Here is a 20203-nt window from a genome sequence, read left to right as displayed (position 1 = left end):
AATAACATTACTGTTATTCTCGAAAGATGTTTTCTTTGAATATGCTATTTTTATGCAACAGAGTTTAACTTTTATCTATTTTCGGTATTTATATCAGTCTTGGTACTTCCAAATGCTTGTGAAGTTTCTGAAAGCTGTGCTGGTTTCAGTTTTGACGATCATCAGTGCGTAGAATCAAAGGAAACACGTTGGTTATATGTACGTGCATTACCGACACACACATATGTATATATGTATATATATATATATATATATATATATATATATATATATATATATATATATATGTGTGTGTGTGTGTGTGTGTGTATTTACATATATATATATATATATATATATATATATATATATATATATATATATATATATATATATATAAATAAAATATACAAATGCGTATATATATATATATATATATATATATATATATATATATATATTATATATATATGTGTGTGTGTGTGTGTGAGTGAGTGAGTGTGTGGGTGTGTGCATAGGTTGTGTTTGTGTGTGTGTGGGTGTGTGCATAGGTTGTGTTTGTGTGTGTGTGGGTGTGTGTATGTGTTGTGTATGTGGTGCGTTTGTGTGTTTAAAAGTAAAGCTCACGGCAACAATCTTTTGAAAATCACACGTAACCTATCAAGTCTTAGAAGGAAGAGCAAAAAAGATTAAATTAAAATGTACACACACATACAGTACACACACGCACAGACAGGACACACTATTGCAGTCTATGACATTCGTTCCTGGTGGTGGTGGTGGGTGGGGGGGGGGGGTGCGTTTAACAGGTGCCCCTCCCAAGGCCAGTAGGCGCTTGAGTAAATTCGTCAGTAATTGGCAGTTGAAAATTTTATGGAAAGCAAGTGTTCATTCGCACCTGTGGTTGAATTTCTGTTTTCCCTAACACATCGTATGTATAAGAGTATGAATATATTATAAGGACATGTGTGTGTATATACATACATATATATATATATATATATATATATATATATATATATATATATACAGTATATATATATATATATATATATATATATATATATATATATATAACTGTGTATATATATATATATATATATATATATATATAGTTGTGTGTATATATATATATATATATAATTGTGTATATATATATATATATATATATATATATATATATATATATGATAAATTTTTCACATTTAAACGTGTTTTTCATATTGCGAAATCACTTAAAGACTATAGTATCTGACCGGCCAGGTTTCGAACCCTGGTTCAGGATACTTGTAAGACAGTGAACTTACTACTTAGCCACGAATTCAATATATGTGTGTTTATATATATATATATATATATATATATATATATATATATATATATATATATATATATATATATATACTGTAGAACAAATGCCTCAGACTTGCCTTTCCACTTGCGTCTGTTTATAGTCTCTCTACGCCAGTCCACACCTCTCAAAATTTCTTAGTTCGTCAATCCTTCGTCTTCTCTTCCTTGCCCTACTTCTTTTGTAATATCTAGAGACATTCTGTTATTCTTAATGTCCATCTATTATCTGTCTTTCTCATTATATGTCCTGCCCATGTCCATTTCTTTTTCTTACATGTTAGAATATCTTCTAGTTTGCTCTCGTATCCATGTTGCTCTTTTTTCTATCTCTTAGTGTTATTCCCATCATTATTCTTTCCATAGTTCTTTGAGTTGTAGCTTGGCTTTAGTAAGGATATATATATATATATATATATATATATATATATATATATATATATATATATATATATTATATATATATATTATATGTATATACATATATTATTATTATTATTATTATTATTATTATTATTATTATTATTATTATTATTATTATTATTATTACTATCCAAGCTACAACCCTAGTTGGAAAAGCAAGATGCTATAAGCCCAGGGGCTCCAACAGGGAAAAATAGCCCAGTGAGGAAAGGAAATAAGGAAATAAATAAATGAAGAGAACAAATTAACAATAAATCATTCTAAAATAAGAAACAAGGTCAAAACAGACATGTCATATAATAAACTATCAACAACATCAAAAACAAATATGTCATAAATAAACTATAAAAAGATTATGTCTGCCTGGTCAACAAAAAAACATTTGCTCCAACTTTGAACTTTTGAAGTTCTACTGATTCAACCACCCGATTAGGAAGATCATTCCACAACTTGGTCACAGATGGAATAAAACTTCTAGAGTACTGCGTAGTATTGAGCCTCGTGATGGAGAAGGCTTGGCTATTAGAATTAACTGCCTGCCTAGTATTACGAACAGGATAGAATTGTCCAGGGAGATCTGAATGTAAAGGATGGTCAGAGTTGTGAAAAATCTTATGCAACATACATAATGAACTAATTGAACGACGGTGCCAGAGATTAATATCTAGATCAGGAATAAGAAATTTAATAGACCGTAAGTTTCTGTCCAACAAATTAAGATGAGAATCAGCAGCTGAAGACCAGACAGGAGAACAATACTCAAAACAAGGTAGAATGAAAGAATTAAAACACTTTTTCAGAATAGATTGATCACCGAAAATCTTGAAAGACTTTCTCAATAAGCCTATTTTTTTGTGAAATTGAAGAAGACACAGACCTTATATGTTTCTCAAAAGTAAATTTACTGTTGAGAATCACACCTAAAATTTTGAAAGAGTCATACATATTTAAAGAAACATTATCAATACTGAGATCCGGATGTTGAGGAACCACCGTCCTTGACCTACTTACAATCATACTTTGAGTTTTGTTAGGATTCAACTTCATACCCCATAATTTGCACCATGCACTAATTCTAGCTAAATCTCTATTAAGGGATTCACCAACCCTAGATCTACATTCAGGGGATGGAATTGATGCAAAGAGAGTAGCATCATCTGCATATGCAACAAGCTTGTTTTCTAGGCCAAACCACATGTCATGTGTATATAGTATGAAAAGTAATGGGCCAAGAACACTACCCTGTGGAACACCGGATATCACATTCCAATAATCACTATGGTGCCCATCAACAACAACTCTTTGAGATCTATTACTTAAAAAATCAGTAATAATGCTAAGAAACGACCCACCCACTCCCAACTGTTTCAGTTTGAAAACAAGGGCCTCGTGATTAACACGGTCAAAGGCAGCACTAAAATCAAGGCCAATCATACGAACTTCCCGACCACAATCAAGAGATTTCTGTACAGCATTGGAGATTGTAAGAAGGGCATCACATGCTCCAAGGCCTTTACGAAAACCAAATTGCAAACTAGGGAGTAGATGATTACCTTCAGCAAACCTATTAAGACGTTTTGCCAGAAGACGTTCAAAAACTTTAGATAATATGGGAGTTATGGAAATTGGGCAGTAATCAGTGGGACTTGAGCTACCACAAACACATTTACATAGAGGAGTAACATTACCAATTCTCCAACTAGTGCTAAAAGCTCCTCTTCTTGCTAACTTGCGCAAAATAACAGATAACTTTGGAGCTAAGAAATCTGCTGTCTTTATAAGAAATACATACATAAATATATATATATATATATATATATATATATATATATATATATATATATATATATATATATATATATATATATACATATATATATATATATATATATATATATATATATATATATATATATATATATACATACATACATACATATATATATATATATATATATATATATATATATATATATATATATATATATATATATATACATATATATATTTACGCACATTTGTGTGCATGTGTCTAACATGTGTTTACTTCGGATTGCCATGTTCCTGAATAATATTCACGTGTACATAAATAAATATGTAGATTTAAAATAGCATTTGCACGAATGTCATGTTTAACATAAGGTCATGGTGTATCTAAATCACCTGATTTCGTGTGCAGGTAAGATACTATATCATATTTTCATCTAAATACAATTTATTGCTCTCAATTTTACATATATATATATATATATATATATATATATATATATATATATATATATATATATATATATATATATATGTATATATATATATATATATATATATATATATATATATATATATATATATATATATATATATATATTCGTAAATTACACACAGAAAGTAAATACAGAAAGAATTGTTTTGGGGGCATAAAGTTCCTTCCACATCAAACAATAAATGCAAGAAACCTATAGCAAATTCCATTGGTTGAAAGGTTGTCAAAATAAACATTCTGGTTGAGAGGGTAACCAACCTTTACCACTGACGTCAGATCAAAGGTTATATTTAAGGTTTAAAAAAAAATAGCCAACGATATAGTAATTTTAAAGGGAAGTCTTAGGAGTTAGTTAAAACTTTTCATAAACCTTAGTAATTTATATATAGATAGATATTTTTTTTGTTTCATAGTCATGAAAATATGAAAGAAATAAATACCTTTTTTATTTCGTGTTTGGAAAATAAAAAAAGCCACTAAACAGTCCATAAAATAAAAGTAAATATTGTGCACCATGACATTTGTTTTTGGTTGTCATATGATTTGCGTTCAATATCCTTTCAGTGAAAGTAAATCATGGCAGAGAAAACGCACGTGTTCGAACTCATGTCTACAGTTTTTCTGAAGTATTACATCAAATACAATATACCTTTGAGTTTTAACTGTATCTAATCTAAATTAATTGTAGATATTTTTAGTTAAAATAATATCGATACAGAACATTCAATATAAAACACACTTTGAAATATTAATTTACGCAAATTTTGTTCTAGTTACATCCGAACACTTAAATATAACACGTAGCAACGGACGCGTTCAGTACGGTTGTGAGGGAACATTTTCCAAACAATCTTTCATCACAAGGCTGCAGTATTGCCAGATCTGGGGATTTATCTCTAGATTTGGGGATTTTGGGTGTCCGATGGGGATATTCTGTACAAATTTCTATGAAGAAGAAACAATGACGAGTAAATATTTATATTGTTGCAATTAGTTAACTTACGCTCATATTAAGTATAGTAAGTGATTTCTATATTAGGAAAGCTTACATGATCAGAAAAAATATATATTTGTGGAAATGGGGATTTTTGGGTTGTTTTGGGGATTTTTTAATCATGAGTTTTGGGGATTTTTAAACCAAGTCATAAGCCAACATGGCGGAGCCTGGTAGGCACGCGACGTTGTTGGCCTTAGGGGCATTAATGGGCATATTAATCCTATGCGACTTTGTAGCAGTTGGTGAAACAGCTAAGGATGTTCCTGTAATGAAGCTGAACAATTTCATGGGGCCAAGTCTCCGATTTATGTACTGGTAAGACCTCGAAGGATTCCATCTTTTGAGTTTCGTCATCCCAAGGACACTTGACTTCATTATCGTAGATTGCATTTAAATTTCATGTCATTCTATTAATTTTATTGAAGTAGATAAATTAGGCTTTTGGTAGGCCTTTTATTTTTGTGTTATAGTTGTTATTCAAGGTGTGGAAACCTTGGTAGAATAGAAGTGTTGTTTGCGGCTTACGTGGATTACATTTTTGTTGTTTGTAATTTTATACAGGTATTATATTAAGGTAACCATTAATAAAGATGATAATAATTATATTTGCATTGTTGTAATTAGATAGCCTAAGATTATTTAATCCGACTTTGGGAATAAACGATAGCTATATTATTTACGGTACCTATTGGTATAGCCTACACAATTCGTGAATATAGCCAAGGTAAATTGATTTCAAATTTTTAATTTTTAAATTATAGAATTTGTCTGTATTTCCATTATTACTTTATCCCGTCAATATTTATAAATCCATGGTTGTATGTATGATAGCGGCCACCTGTATGTATTATTATGGCTAACTTGGAATACGGCAGTGTAAGGGGGTAACCCCCCCCCCCCCAGGTAAGTAGGCAAGGACACAGCTTGTAGGTTAGTTTAGGTTAGTTTATGTCCATTTTTAATCAACGCGGGAGGAATTGGCCGCTGATATACAAAGGCTCCGAAATCTGGTGATGTATGACGAGTAAAATCACGCGTTTCAGGTTAGGTTAGGTTTGTGTATTTTGGTTTATATTGTCTTTGGGTAAGACACTTTATCCCGCCTCTGCCTTTGGCAACTATTAAAACCTCTTGCTCCTCTAATTCAATCTTGTAATCCACGCCCTTAATAATTTGAGCGGAGCCCCAAACGTCATGATACAGAGTGGACGTATGGCGATGTGTTATTACTTATATGTTGAATCGTAATATCGTTAAGGGGATTAGTACAGTTATACCTAAGACACTTTATCTACTTAATTGTTTTCCTCTGGTTAGAATGATAACAGAAGGCATTTTAAGATAGGCCAACTTATGCTAACAGTATCTTGCTAAGACCACATCTTTCTTTGGGAGAGTAGTTGAAGTTTGACAGCAATACAGTAGTAAGACGCTTTCAAGTTCTCACTGTATAAATGATCCATTAGGGTGTATGTATGATAGCGGCCACTTATGTATAATGATGGCCAGTCAGCTACAAATATGGAAATCTAGAGGGGGTCTCAAGGGCCATCAGCAACCCTCCCCCTCCCCGTTAGGTGGTAAGGACACGGCATTTAGATTAGGTTAGGTGGGGAATATTAGGTTAGGTGGTGATTTTGTGTAAGGTTTTGCTGGAAAACGCCTTATGAACGACTAAAAAATGTGAAGAAAATTCCCATTTTCTATGCACGCTGCAGGAACTGGCTCCGAACCATTAATTTTTTTAAACCTTTTACTCAATAAATTGTACATCTCTATAAACAATATTTGTTATCCCGCTCTCCAAAATATGTAACAGTTTAAGGAGGATCCCTATGGGGAAAATACATTTTTCAATATTAAACTTAGCCGGTGATTATATAAGCTGCAGCTCTGCTGCCCGACAGAAAAACTCTACGCTCGAAATCCGCCAGCGATCGCTATGCAGGTAGGGGGTGTACTTCAACAGCGCCATCTGTCGTGCAGGTACTCAGTACTCAATGTAAACACAGAACTCAATTTTCTCTCTGTCGTGCCACCGGCAAGACCTACTAAATTCGCTGTTGCTTACTGGATTGGTTTTCACATATTTTGGTGAAGTACACATTTCTAGTTTTGAGCTTTCGCTTTGCAGACGTTATCTTCAATACATCCTTGCATTCTTTTATTGATTTTGGATTATTTGTTGATGACTTTGGATAGATTTTGAATTCCCCTTTGACTAATTCAAAATGGCTGACCCTTCTCAAGTCCCTAAGTTCAGGAAATGTAATGCTAGGGACTGTTCAAGGCGTCTTCCGAAGGCCTCTATCGATCCTCACACCGTTTGTTCCAATTGTCGGGATAAGACCTGTCAATTGGAAGATCGATGTGAGGAATGCGTTGGGCTTTCGGAATTCGATTTCATCGAATTCCAGAAATACACACGTAGGCTAGAGAGAGATAGAGTCAGGAGAAGTTCATCTCGCTCCGTTGAATTTTCCTCTCCTCATGCCCCACAACCTATTCCTTCCCCTGTAGTGGTTGCTCCTGATCCCCCTTCTAGCACTCAACAACCTTCGATGGCAGATATAACCACTGGGTCAGTTCGGACTCGCTGCAGTCTTCCGATGACTGCTCACCTCCTAAGAGAGGCAAAGCGGTACCGCATCAGGCAGTAACACCGTCTGTTGCCGCACCTGCTACTGTAGACCCTAAGTGGTCTTTGCTGCAGACCATGCAGTCACAGTTAACGTCATTGATGCAGGACTTTCGTGCGGAGAAGGTTGACGCTGCACCAACCTCTAGCCTACAACCACCCACGGTTGTGCGTCCAGTGGACGCTGAGGCTACCTTCTCCCGCACTCCAGCTGTGAGAGTCCCGTCACCCATGCGTTCCAGTGTACCCTGCCAGCCGCATGTTGACGTTCAGCGACGCACGGAACCTTCCGTTGACGTTCGCGAGTTACAACAACAACCTAAGTTGTTTTGTTTTGACGCGGTGCGTCAACCTCCGCAACCCAGTGTGGTTACCTCTACTCGCCCACAACAGACTAGACAGTCTGGAGTAGACGCTTTGCGTCCCCGCGCTGCTATGATTGTTGCCAGTTCACAGACTGGGCAACAGTTCCATGACGTTGCGTCCGGTTCAGTCACGCATGCACCCGTGCTGCCGGACTCAGCTGACCAGCCGATCCCTACTCCTTTGCCGCTTCCTCCTCAGTTTTCAGATGATGGACTCTCTGATGATGACGACGCTGTACACATTGACGACCCGCATACGGACATCGACGAACCCAAGATCACTCAACCCTCCTTGGACTTTAGGAAAGTTCTTGCACTGTTCAGGGAGATGTATCCTGATCAGTTTGTATCTGCGGCCCCACGCTCTCCTCCATCTGAGTTCGCTTTAGGCACGCAGTCATCCGCGCCTGCCTTTACGAAGCTCGTCCTCGCCCGCTCGTCTAAGAGAGCTTTACGAGTGTTGGGAGAATGGATGCAGTCCAAAAAGAACCTTGGGAAGACAGCATTTACGTTTCCCCCTGCGAGACTCTCTTCCAGATCGAGCGTCTGGTATGCCACGGGAGAAGTTCTCGGCTTGGGGGTTCCTGCCTCTGCCCAGGGCGACTTCTCAAGTCTAGTAGACTCTCCCCGCAGGCTAGCCATGAGACGCTCTAAGATTTGTTGGTCTCCTTCAGACTTAGACCATCTGTTGAAAGGAGTGTTCAGAGCCTTCGAGGTTTTTAACTTTTTGGATTGGTGTTTGGGAGCGTTGAGCAGGAAGATCTCCCCTTCTGACAAGGAAACTTCCTTGCTCATTATGTCCTGCATGGACAAGGCCATACGTGACGGATCCAGTGAGCTTGCGGCTTCGTTCGTTTCCGGGGTCCTCAAGAAACGGGAAAACCTTTGCTCGTTCCTGTCAGCTGGAGTAACACCGTGTCAGAGATCGGAACTTCTTTTTGCTCCTCTCTCAAAGTGCCTCTTCCCAGAGGAATTGATAAAGGAGATTGCTACCTCCTTGATTCAGAAGGACACCCATGACCTGGTTGCGTCCTCTGCCCGCAAAGCCACCCCTTTGCCTACCGTATCTAGACCCAGGATGGACACTCCAGCGTCCAGATTCATTCCGCCCTTTCGTGGCAGAGCCTCCAGCAGAGGAGGTGCTCGTGCCGAAGGGAGACGTGGGAAGAAGAAAGGTACCAAGTCCTTTAAAGGCAGAGTCTGACTGCCACCTTCTTCAGACAGCAGTGGGAGCCAGACTCAAGAACTTCTGGCAGATCTGGGAGAAAAGGGGCGCAGATGCGCAATCTGTGAAGTTGCTAAGAGATGGGTACAAGATCCCGTTTGTCCGCAAACCCCCTCTAGCAACGTCTCCCATCGATCTCTCTCCCAGGTACAAAGAGGAAGACAAGAGGCTAGCCTTGAAGCAGGAGGTGTCTCTCTTGCTACAGAAGGGAGCGGTAGTCAAAGTCCGGGACCATCAATCCCCGGGCTTCTACAACCGTCTCTTCTTAGTGGTAAAGAAGACAGGAGGGTGGAGGCCGGTGCTAGACGTCAGTGCGCTGAATGTCTTTGTCACAAAGCAGACGTTCGCCATGGAGACCACAAAGTCAGTTCTAGCAGCGGTCAGAAAGGAAGACTGGATGGTCTCTTTAGACCTAAGGGACGCATACTTTCACGTCCCCATCCACCCAGAATCCCAACCTTTTCTGAGATTCGTTTACGACAAGGTTGTCTACCAATTTCGAGCCCTGTGCTTTGGCCTAAGCACGGCTCCTCTTGTTTTTACGAGGCTGATGAGGAATATTGCCAAATTCCTGCATTTAGCGGATATCAGAGCCTCCCTCTATTTGGACGACTGGCTTCTAAGAGCGTCTTCCAGTCGTCGCTGTCTGGAGAATCTAAAGTGGACTCTAGATCTGATCAAGGAATTGGGTCTCCTGGTCAATATGGAAAAGTCCCAACTGGTCCCATCCCAAACTATAGTGTACTTAGGGATGGAGATTCACAGTCAAGCTTTTCGGGCTTTTCCGTCGGCCCCCAGAACAAGTCAAGCCCAGGTATGCATCCAGAACATGCTAAAGAAGAAACGATGTTCAGTCAGACAGTGGATGAGTCTGATAGGGACGCTATCATCCCTGGAACAGTTCGTTTCGTTAGGGAGACTACACCTCCGTCCCCTTCAATATCATCTAGCTGTTTACTGGGAAAAGAACAAGACGCTAGAAGCGGTCTCGATCCCCATTTCCGAAGAGATGAAGTCAACACTGACTTGGTGGAAGGACAGTATCAACCTCAGAGAGGGTCTGCCCCTGGCTGTTCAGACCCCCAACCACATTCTCTTCTCGGACGCATCGGACACGGGCTGGGGTGCGACACTAGACGGTCGGGAATGCTCGGGAACGTGGAACTCGAATCAAAGAACGTTACACATCAACTGCAAGGAGCTACTGGCAGTTCATCTGGCCTTGAAAAGCTTCAAGTCCCTCCTTCAAGGCAAAGTGGTGGAGGTGAACTCGGACAACACCACGGCCTTGGCGTACATCTCCAAGCAAGGAGGGACCCATTCTATGACGTTGTACGAGATCGCAAGGGACCTCCTCACCTGGTCAAAAGATCTAAACCTCTCTCTAGTAACGAGGTTCATACAAGGCAATATGAATGTCATGGCGGATTGCCTCAGTCGGAAGGGTCAAATCATCCCAACAGAGTGGACCCTACACAAGGATGTGTGCAAGAGACTATGGGCCACATGGGGCCAACCTACCATAGATCTCTTCGCAACCTCAATGACCAAGAGGCTCCCAATATATTGCTCACCGATCCCGGACCCAGCAGCAGTTCATATAGATGCCTTTCTACTGGATTGGTCCCATCTAGACCTTTATGCATTCCCCCCATTCAAGATTGTCAACAAGGTACTGCAGAAGTTCGCCTCTCACGAAGGGACAAGGTTGACGTTGGTTGCTCCCCTCTGGCCCGCGAGAGAATGGTTCACCGAGGTACTTCAATGGCTGGTGGACGTTCCCAGAACTCTTCCTCTAAGAGTGGACCTTCTACGTCAGCCACACGTAAAGAAGGTACACCCAGACCTCCACGCTCTTCGTCTGACTGCCTTCAGACTATCGAAAGACTCTCTAGAGCTAGAGGCTTTTCGAAGGAGGCAGCCAGGGCGATTGCTAGAGCAAGGAGGACATCCACTCTTAGAGTCTACCAGTCTAAGTGGGAAGTCTTCCGAAATTGGTGCAAGTCGGTATCAGTATCCTCGACCAGTACCTCTGTAACCCAAATAGCTGACTTCCTATTATACCTGAGGAAAGAAAGATCCCTTTCAGGTCCCACTATCAAAGGTTACAGAAGCATGTTGGCAACAGTCTTCCGTCACAGAGGCTTAGATCTTTCCAACAACAAAGATCTACAGGACCTCCTTAAGTCTTTTGAGACCACGAAGGAGCGTCGTTTGGCTACACCTGGTTGGAATTTAGACGTGGTACTAAGATTCCTGATGTCAGAAAGGTTCGAGCCACTACAATCAGCCTCCTTTAAAGATCTCACTTTAAAGACTCTTTTCCTGGTTTGCTTAGCCACAGCTAAAAGAGTCAGTGAGATTCACGCCTTCAGCAGGAACATCGGATTCTCATCTGAAACGGCTACATGTTCTTTACAGCTTGGTTTTCTAGCCAAAAATGAGCTACCTTCTCGCCCAAGGCCGAAATCGTTCGATATTCCAAGCCTTTCAAATTTGGTTGGAAATGAACTAGAAAGAGTCTTATGCCCTGTTAGAGCTCTTAAGTTCTATTTAAGACGAACTAAATCTTTACGAGGACAGTCAGAAGCTTTATGGTGTTCTATTAAGAAACCTTCTTTACCTATGTCAAAGAATGCAGTTTCCTATTATATCAGACTGTTGATACGAGAAGCTCATTCCCATCTGAACGAAGAAGACCATGCTGTGCTGAAGGTGAAGACACATGAAGTTAGAGCTGTCGCTACTTCAGTGGCTTTTAAACAAAATAGATCTCTGCAGAGTATAATGGACGCAACCTATTGGAGAAGCAAGTCAGTGTTCGCGTCTTTTTATCTTAAAGATGTCCAGTCTCTTTACGAGAACTGCTACACCCTGGGACCATTCGTAGCAGCGAGTGCAGTAGTGGGTGAGGGCTCAACCACTACATTCCCCTAATTCCATAACCTTTTTAATCTTTCTCTTGAAATGTTTTTTATTGTTGTTTTTGGGTTGTCCGGAAGGCTAAGAAGCCTTTCGCATCCTGGTTGATTTGGCGGGTGGTCAAATTCTTTTCTTGAGAAGCGCCTAGATTAGAGGTTTTGATGAGGTCCTGTAGTATGGGTTGCAACCCTTGATATTTCAGCTCCTAGGAGTCGCTCAGCATCCTAAGAGGATCGCGAGGCTCAGTAAGGAAGACGTACTTAAAAAGGCAGAGTAATTGTTCAAGTCGACTTCCTTACCAGGTACTTATTTATTTTATGTTTATTATTTTGAATAACTGCTAAAATGAAATACGAAATCCTTAGCTCATAATAATGTAAACAATTAATGCTGGTCTCTACCCACCCCCCTGGGTGTGAATCAGCTTATATAATCACCGGCTAAGTTTAATATTGAAAAATGTTATTTTTATAATAAAATAAATTTTTGAATATACTTACCCGGTGATTATATATTAAAGGACCCTCCCTTCCTCCCCAATAGAGACCCAGTGGACCGAGGAGAAAATTGAGTTCTGTGTTTACATTGAGTACTGAGTACCTGCACGACAGATGGCGCTGTTGAAGTACACCCCCTACCTGCATAGCGATCGCTGGCGGATTTCGAGCGTAGAGTTTTTCTGTCGGGCAGCAGAGCTGCAGCTTATATAATCACCGGGTAAGTATATTCAAAAATTTATTTTATTATAAAAATAACATTTTGGGTAGATTAAACCAGAAAACTAATGCATTGCATCAGTCAGCAAATGGTATAAATGCATTAACCACAATTTCAGTCTGAGAAATGCATTGTTAATGTGTCATTAGAGGCAAGAGAGCGTGCTAGAAATAGGAATGAATGGTGAGAGATTGTGACGCAGTTCTGGTAGGCCCTGCTGCTTCCTCCGATGCCTTAGATGACCGCGGAGGTAGCAGCAGTAGGGGATTCAGCATTATGAAGCTTCATCTGTGGTGGATAATGTGGGAGGGTGGGCTGTGGCACCCTAGCAGTACCAGCTGAACTCGGTTGAGTCCCTTGTTAGGCTGGGAGGAACGTAGAGAGTAGAGGTCCCCTTTTTTGTTTTGTTTCATTTGTTGATGTCGGCTACCCCCAAAATTGGGGGAAGTGCCTTGGTATATGTTTGTATGTATGTGTCATTAGTAACGCCTGTGCATATATTTTTCACATGTGACAATACCTACGGAATTGAAAGTGGTGGCTAGGTTCCAGTGATAAGGGATATTTGAAAATTGAAATGAATTATTTTAAGGGGAAAGTACTGTACATATAAAAAGGGGATCTTGAAAAGTGTTAGAGGTTATGAACACGTTTCTGGGCAGTGTTAGTAATAATACTTATCGAATCTAGCGAGTGCACAGATTAAAACCCTGCATTTTAGAGTAAGTTGAAATACATCTGTAATTTCTATTGTTCCTGGCTCCCTGAGTCAAGTTAACTAAGGGTTGGTCTAGGTATTCTTCAGGTAAGGACCTGGCTCAATGATTTTGGTGCATTGGAGTGTATCTCTGGAAATGTCCTCGATACACCTCACTTTCATGTTTATAAGACTGCTGGAATACGACATAACCTAAGGATCCACACCTAACCTAACCTAGGATGATGCGTCCCTGTGATGGCCGATGCGGTAACGTCCCTGACTGGTGAACGCCAGATTGGGGTTCAAGTCCTGCTCAAACTCGTTAGTTCTATTGATCGCTGATTCCTTTGTGAGCTAAGGAAGGGGGGTTTATGGCAGCCTATAGGTCTATATGCTGAGTCACCAGCTGTCATTGCCTGGCCCTCCTTGGTCTTAGCTTGGGTGGAGAGGGGACTTGTGTGCTGATCAAACGTCAGTCTCTAGGGCATTGCCATACTTGAAAAAAAAAACAATGTCACTGTAATTGCCTCTGCCATTCATGAGCGGCCTTTAAACCCTACAGTACTGGGGATTGGACTTTCCCCACAAGGATGCAGTTTCCCTATCTTATCCTAAGTGTTTTACCTTATTGTATGAAGTGCGAGGTTATCTACTACTCTCCGATCGTCTCGGTTGTGGCAGAGGAAGTGATTGATAAGGATTATTTTCCATTGCTCAAAATTTAACTTTTAAAAAGAAATGGAAAAAAAAAATATGAACTATTCAGTATTTCTTGTAGCTCCTCCAAACAGTTTGGGTTCTTATACAATTTATAAATACAACAATTAAGCCCAAAGACTCCAACAGGGAAAATGGAGCTGTGAGAAAAGGAAATAAACTACTGTATATGAGAAGTAACAAATTATGAATATGAAATATCTTAAAATCGGCGACATTAACCCTTTTACCCCCAAAAGACGTACTGGTACGTTTCACAAAACTCATCCCTTTACCCCCATGGACGTACCGGTACGTTCTTGCTAAAAACTGCTATTTAAATTTTTTTTGGCATATTTTTGATAATTTTTTGAGAAACTTCAGGCATTTTCCAAGAGAATGAGACCAACCTGACCTCTCTATTACGAAAATTAAGGCTGTTAGAGCAATTTGAAAAAAATATACTGCAAAATGTGCTTGAAAAAAATAACCCCTGGGGGTTAAGGGTTGGAAATTTCCAAATAGCCTGGGGGTAAAAGGGTTAAAATAGGTCAATCACATATAAACTATGAAGAGAGACTTATGTCAGCATTTTCACCATATAAACATTCCCTGCATTTTTTAACTTTTCAAGTTAAACCAATTCAATTACCATATTAGGAAGATCATTCCACAACCTCGTCATAGCTGGAATAAAACTTTTAGAATACTATGTACTGTAGTACAGTATTGAGCCTTATAATTGAAATGCCGAGACTAAAAATTAACTTTATACCTAGTACAGTACTAGGTACAGGATGGTGCAGTCTGGGAAGATCCAAATGCAAAGGATAGTCATTATTAATTATATAGGCGATAGTTTTATTTGATGAGATGTATAGTGTAGTACAAACATATGTTGTAAAACTATTCTGTTGATATTTTTTTCTCTTTTCTAAATTTCATTAAATTAACCCTTTTACCCCCAGGCTCTTTGGAAATTTCCAACCCTTAACCTCCAAGGGGTTATTTTTTTCCCAGCACATTTTGCAGTATATTTTTTTTTAATTGCTCTAACAGCCTTGATTTTTGTCATAGAGAGGTCAGGTTGGTCTCATTCTCTTGGAAAATGCCTGAATTTTTTCAAAAAATTATCAAAAATATGAAAAAAAAATATTTTTATAGCATTTTTTCGCAAGGACGTACCGGTACGTCCATGGCGGTAAAGGGATGGGTTTTGTGAAACGTACCAGTACGTCCTTTGGGGGTAAAAGGGTTAATGTGAATAAGTACTTTCATTTGTCATTTGCGAGAGCAGTACAGTATTTTGTTTTGTCAGAAGGGTAATGTTGAACTTCAAAACCTATTTATGCTGAAGCATGAATCATTAAGGTGTCCAGAATTCCTCTCACACTTTGAGCCTAGAGATTTAAGCTACGCTACAATTCTCATATCATACTGGTTCTTGGTAGGTAGTTATTTTTAGATTTTATTTTTTACTTTAGTTTTGGTTTTGATGTGATTCTTTACATCAAGTTATTTTTGAGAAACACGTTAGGTCTGTCGTCTTCAATTGCATACAAAAAATTGGCTTATTGAGAACCTGGTTCGTATGCAATTAATTCTAATAGTCAGGCCTTCTCCATCATGAGGCTCAATACTACAATGTATTCAAGAAGTTTGATTCCAGCTGTAACCAAGTTATGGAATGATCTTCCTAATCGGGTAGTTAAATCTGTAGAACTTCAAAAGTTCAAAATTGCAACAAATGTTTTAATGTTCAACAGGCTGACATAAGTCTTTTTATAGTTTATATATGAAATATCTGTTTTAATGCTAGTGTTTTTAAAATATTTTATTTTAGTTGTTCATTGTTTCTCATATCGTTTATTTATTTCCTTGCCTCACTGGGCTATTTTACCTTTTAGGAAACCTTGGGCTCATAGCATCTTACTTTTCCAACCAGGGTTGTAGCTTAGCTAGTAATAATAATAATAGTTCAGTACTTTTATGTTCAAGTAATTAAACAATTCTGTCGAGATTTCACATGGAAATTATTACTTTACAGCTACTCGTGAGGATACAAGAAGGTGTTTGAGCAGTACGCTCACATTCTGCGTGAGAAGTATCCAGACATATCCATTTTGGGGGATAATTACCCTCCTCCAGATTGGAAGCTATGGCTTGCGCAGTTTTTGGTAAGCTTGAAACTTATTTGGTTTTTGCTATAAAATATGTGACAATTTTAAATTTCGGAAGATCAGATGTTAAAGACTTAGAAGAGTTGGTTAAATACTTTCCATTTTGATTTGATTTTAACCCTTTTACCCCCAGGCTATTTGGAAATTTCCAACCCTTAACCTCCAGGGGTCATTTTTTTCCCAGCACATTTTGCAGTATATATATATTTTTTTTAATTGCTCTAACAGCCTTAATATTCGTCAGAGAGAGGTCAGGTTGGTCTCATTCTCTTGGAAAATGCCTGAGGTTTCTCAAAAAATTATCAAAAATATGCAAAATAAAATGTAAATGGCAGGTTTTTGCAAGGACGTACCGGTACGTCCATGGGGGTAAAGGGATGAGTTTTGTGAAACGTACCAGTAAGTCCTTTGGGGGTAAAAGGGTTAAGTAATATGTACTGTAGTTGCTTTATTCTAATATCATATCCCTGATTGTTTACTTTCAGAGTGGTGCCAAACTCTTAACCATTGTTTTGATACTCGCAAACATAAATGTATTCGAGTGGCTGGGACAAGAGGCCCCTTCATGGTGGACTTGGTTCACCTCTAACAAAATTTATGGCTGCATGATGATCTTTTTCCTTTGCAACGCGATTGAAGGCCAGTTGGTGGCTACGGGGGCATTTGAAATTACATTTAACGGTGAGTTGAGATATAGATTGTGCGTAAAACTATATAGTTAACTATTATAAAAGCAATTGTTAAGTATTCCTCAATAATCTATTCACATCATACTGCTGTTCTTTTTAATTATTAATGGTGAATTGAGATTAAGAATATGCATAAAATTATATAGAATACTTATAGAGCAGTTTTTAAGTATTCCTTAACAATCATTCAGGTCATTCATCTATTTTTTTTTTCTCTTTTTTGGTCAAGATCAATTTTCAAAGTTTTCAAAGATTTGGTGTATTGTGTTTTCAATATTTATCGAATTGCTTTGATAAAAATGCATTTGAATGTTTCCTTATTTGCATTTCAGATGTTCCTGTTTGGTCGAAGCTAGAAACTGGTCGCATTCCTCAACCTCCAGAACTTTTCCAAATTATTGATAATCACGTGAGGTTTAACCAGAATTCAAATTCATGGAGTGATAAGATATAACTCAAGGTGAGTTTATTTTCATTTTGTAAAGAAGTGAATATGGTAATAGTGATGAATTATAGCGACACTTTTATAAGCAGTAAAATAATCTTGAGACTTTTATCTATTTGTAATTTGTATTTACTTATGAAATTACTTGGATAAACCAAGAGAGAACCATGTCCTTCCACTTGCATCTGTTTATGGTTTCTGTGACAGTTTTAACCACAAATTTCCATAGTTTGTCAATCCATCGTCTTCTCTTCCTTCCCCTGCTTCTTATGCAATCTCTGGGGAACCATTCTGTTATTCTTAATGCCCATCTATTATCTGTCATTCTCAGTATGTGTCTTGTTCATGTCCATTTCCTTTTTCTTATATGATGTCAGAATATTCCTGCATATCTTATCATATGGCAAATATGGTTTTACCTAATTCCATTCACGGTTTGAAATGTATTAGATAATAAATTAGATAAGTTAATGAATTACTGTATGTGAATAATGAGCAGGATCAAATTTTTTAAATGGATGCAATAGGTGCTAACTTAACTACATTACAAAAGGCTGAAGAATTATTCCAATATATGACCAAGCAAGGGACATTACATAGACTAGAGGTTCTGCAATCCATTTTGATAAATCGGAGAGAATTATAGAAATAATTCCATGTGCTGAATCAATTTTAAGGAAAATTAACCCGTATGTTATCGTCCAGAATTTTACCCTCAAATTTGCAAATGGGCTTTTTAATTTTGTAATGAAACGGTGAGAAATTTAAGAGTTGTCAAGGAATATTTACTAGTGTTCTTCTGGAAGAGACAAAGCTTTATTTTTTATATTTATTTATGAAGCTTCATCTGTGGTGGATAACGGGGTAGGGTGGGCTGTGGCACCCTAGCAGTACCAGCTGAACTCAGTTGAGTCCCTTGTTAGGCTGGGAGGAACGTAGAAAGTAGAGGTCCCCTTTTTTGTTTTTGATTCATTTGTTGATATCGGCTACCCCCCAAAATTGGGGGAAGTGCCTTGGTATATGTATGTATGTATGTATGTATTAGTGTTTTCTACTCTGAAATTTTCTTTTTTTTTCTGTTTACAGGTAAGGTAATGAAATTTAGCTTCGTGGTAGTAATGTGCAATGTATAGAAGAGTTCTCATGAAGTATATTACGGGCATCATTAATTGAAACTTAATACAGTTGGTAATCCCAACATTATGCAATGTTTTCAAAGAAAAAACTCCAAGACGCCTTTGAATTCGGGACGACAGCGTTGTAAAGGAAAATTGAACCTGAGGCCAGAGTGCTTTATTGTATTTCTGTGAGCTGTAACGGCCCTCTTACCAAGTCGCTGCCTAACTGCTCATCTCTCCCTCGTTATGAAGGCTGAAATTGAAAGCACTCTCGTGTTGATTTTGGCTGGAAGTCTTATTGGAGTGGAGAGCATTGTAGTTAGACGGCCTCCTGTTACAGAGTGGCTGTTACGGCTGTATGTGTTGTGACATTATAAATGTCCGTGTGTTGTACCTTATCAGGAATGCCAGAGAAGGTTGAAAGTATTTTTGTTAGGTTTTCTTTTTAGTCAATGAACATGAATTTTAAAGGCAAAGTATTCATACAATACCATGCAAAGTAGTGTAGTAATTTTAAATGAAGTGGAGTAATTGATCAAGACATATTAGTAGGTATGTGTGACAATTGTTAAATGTACTGTGTGGCTGCTATGTAGATACTGTACAAGTAGAATTTTAGGTGAGACATTGATAAAACTAACATGTTTATATAATGTTGTGATAATACAGTCACATTGTGATCATATCCTTGTATAAATGGAATATATTGCGTACAGTAGTGAAGGAATGGGTAAATGTTACTATTTTAATATAAATGTTAAAATATTTTGATAGTTTGATTTACTTCACTACAGCCAGGTGAAGTAGTCGGCAATTAGTCTTTTCTGTTCTATGTAGTTGTTGAAAAAATCAAAGCAAGAATGTTAAGTATTTTCCGTAAGTTTTCCTTTGAGAATGTATAGAATTATGTAAAAATAAGATTAAATGCACTTTTCTAAAATCTACTTCCAGCTATTTGGCAACACTTCATACCTGTTAATAGCCTAATTTTGAAAATTAAGGGTTGAATTTTAACTTGCGCATATCATCTTTTCATTAAAATCTAGGTGTGTACAGTATTGGTTGTCAGAGTGTGAAATTTGTTTAAATGGGCTTTAATCAACTTGATGAAAATATTCTTAACGGCTATATTTAATTAAAGATTTACTCATTTAGTTCCTAAGAAGCTAAAGTGAACATATGTTCCATGTATTTTATACACAGGATTGTTAACTAATGTATTTCTAGCGATTCTTACCCCTAGAATCACGATTTACATGTTTACTAGTCCAACTCTTAAGATACCTTCTTTATTATACATTCCTGAGTTATTCATGTTATTGGCAGTTTGTATTGAAGAATGTTTAGTATTGTTCATAATAAAGGTAACCTACTGATGGGGTGTCTTTTCTTGATCAAGAAAAGCATACAGTTTGTTTGCGTCATCTCTCCATCAAACTGTTTTCTTCATTAAATTTGTCATTTAAAGTTTCAAAGACGACTCATCATTGGCTGAG

At 38.0% G+C, this 20203-nt stretch overlaps 1 protein-coding gene across 1 annotated transcript; it reads left to right on the top strand.

Moving 5' to 3' along the window:
* The first annotated feature begins 5169 nt into the window (after positions 1-5169).
* SelT (selenoprotein T) lies at positions 5170-20084 on the top strand. Its single transcript, XM_068388766.1, is given in 5 exon segments — positions 5170-5327; positions 16323-16452; positions 16941-17136; positions 17477-17604; positions 18676-20084. Coding segments are annotated over 4 exon segments (606 nt in total). The 3' UTR covers positions 17599-17604; positions 18676-20084.
* Positions 20085-20203: the final 119 nt, after the last annotated feature.

This window comes from Palaemon carinicauda, chromosome 15 (genome assembly GCF_036898095.1).
Source record: "Palaemon carinicauda isolate YSFRI2023 chromosome 15, ASM3689809v2, whole genome shotgun sequence".
NCBI classification, from domain to species: Eukaryota; Metazoa; Arthropoda; class Malacostraca; order Decapoda; family Palaemonidae; genus Palaemon; species Palaemon carinicauda.
This window is presented reverse-complemented; position numbering and strand designations above follow the sequence as displayed.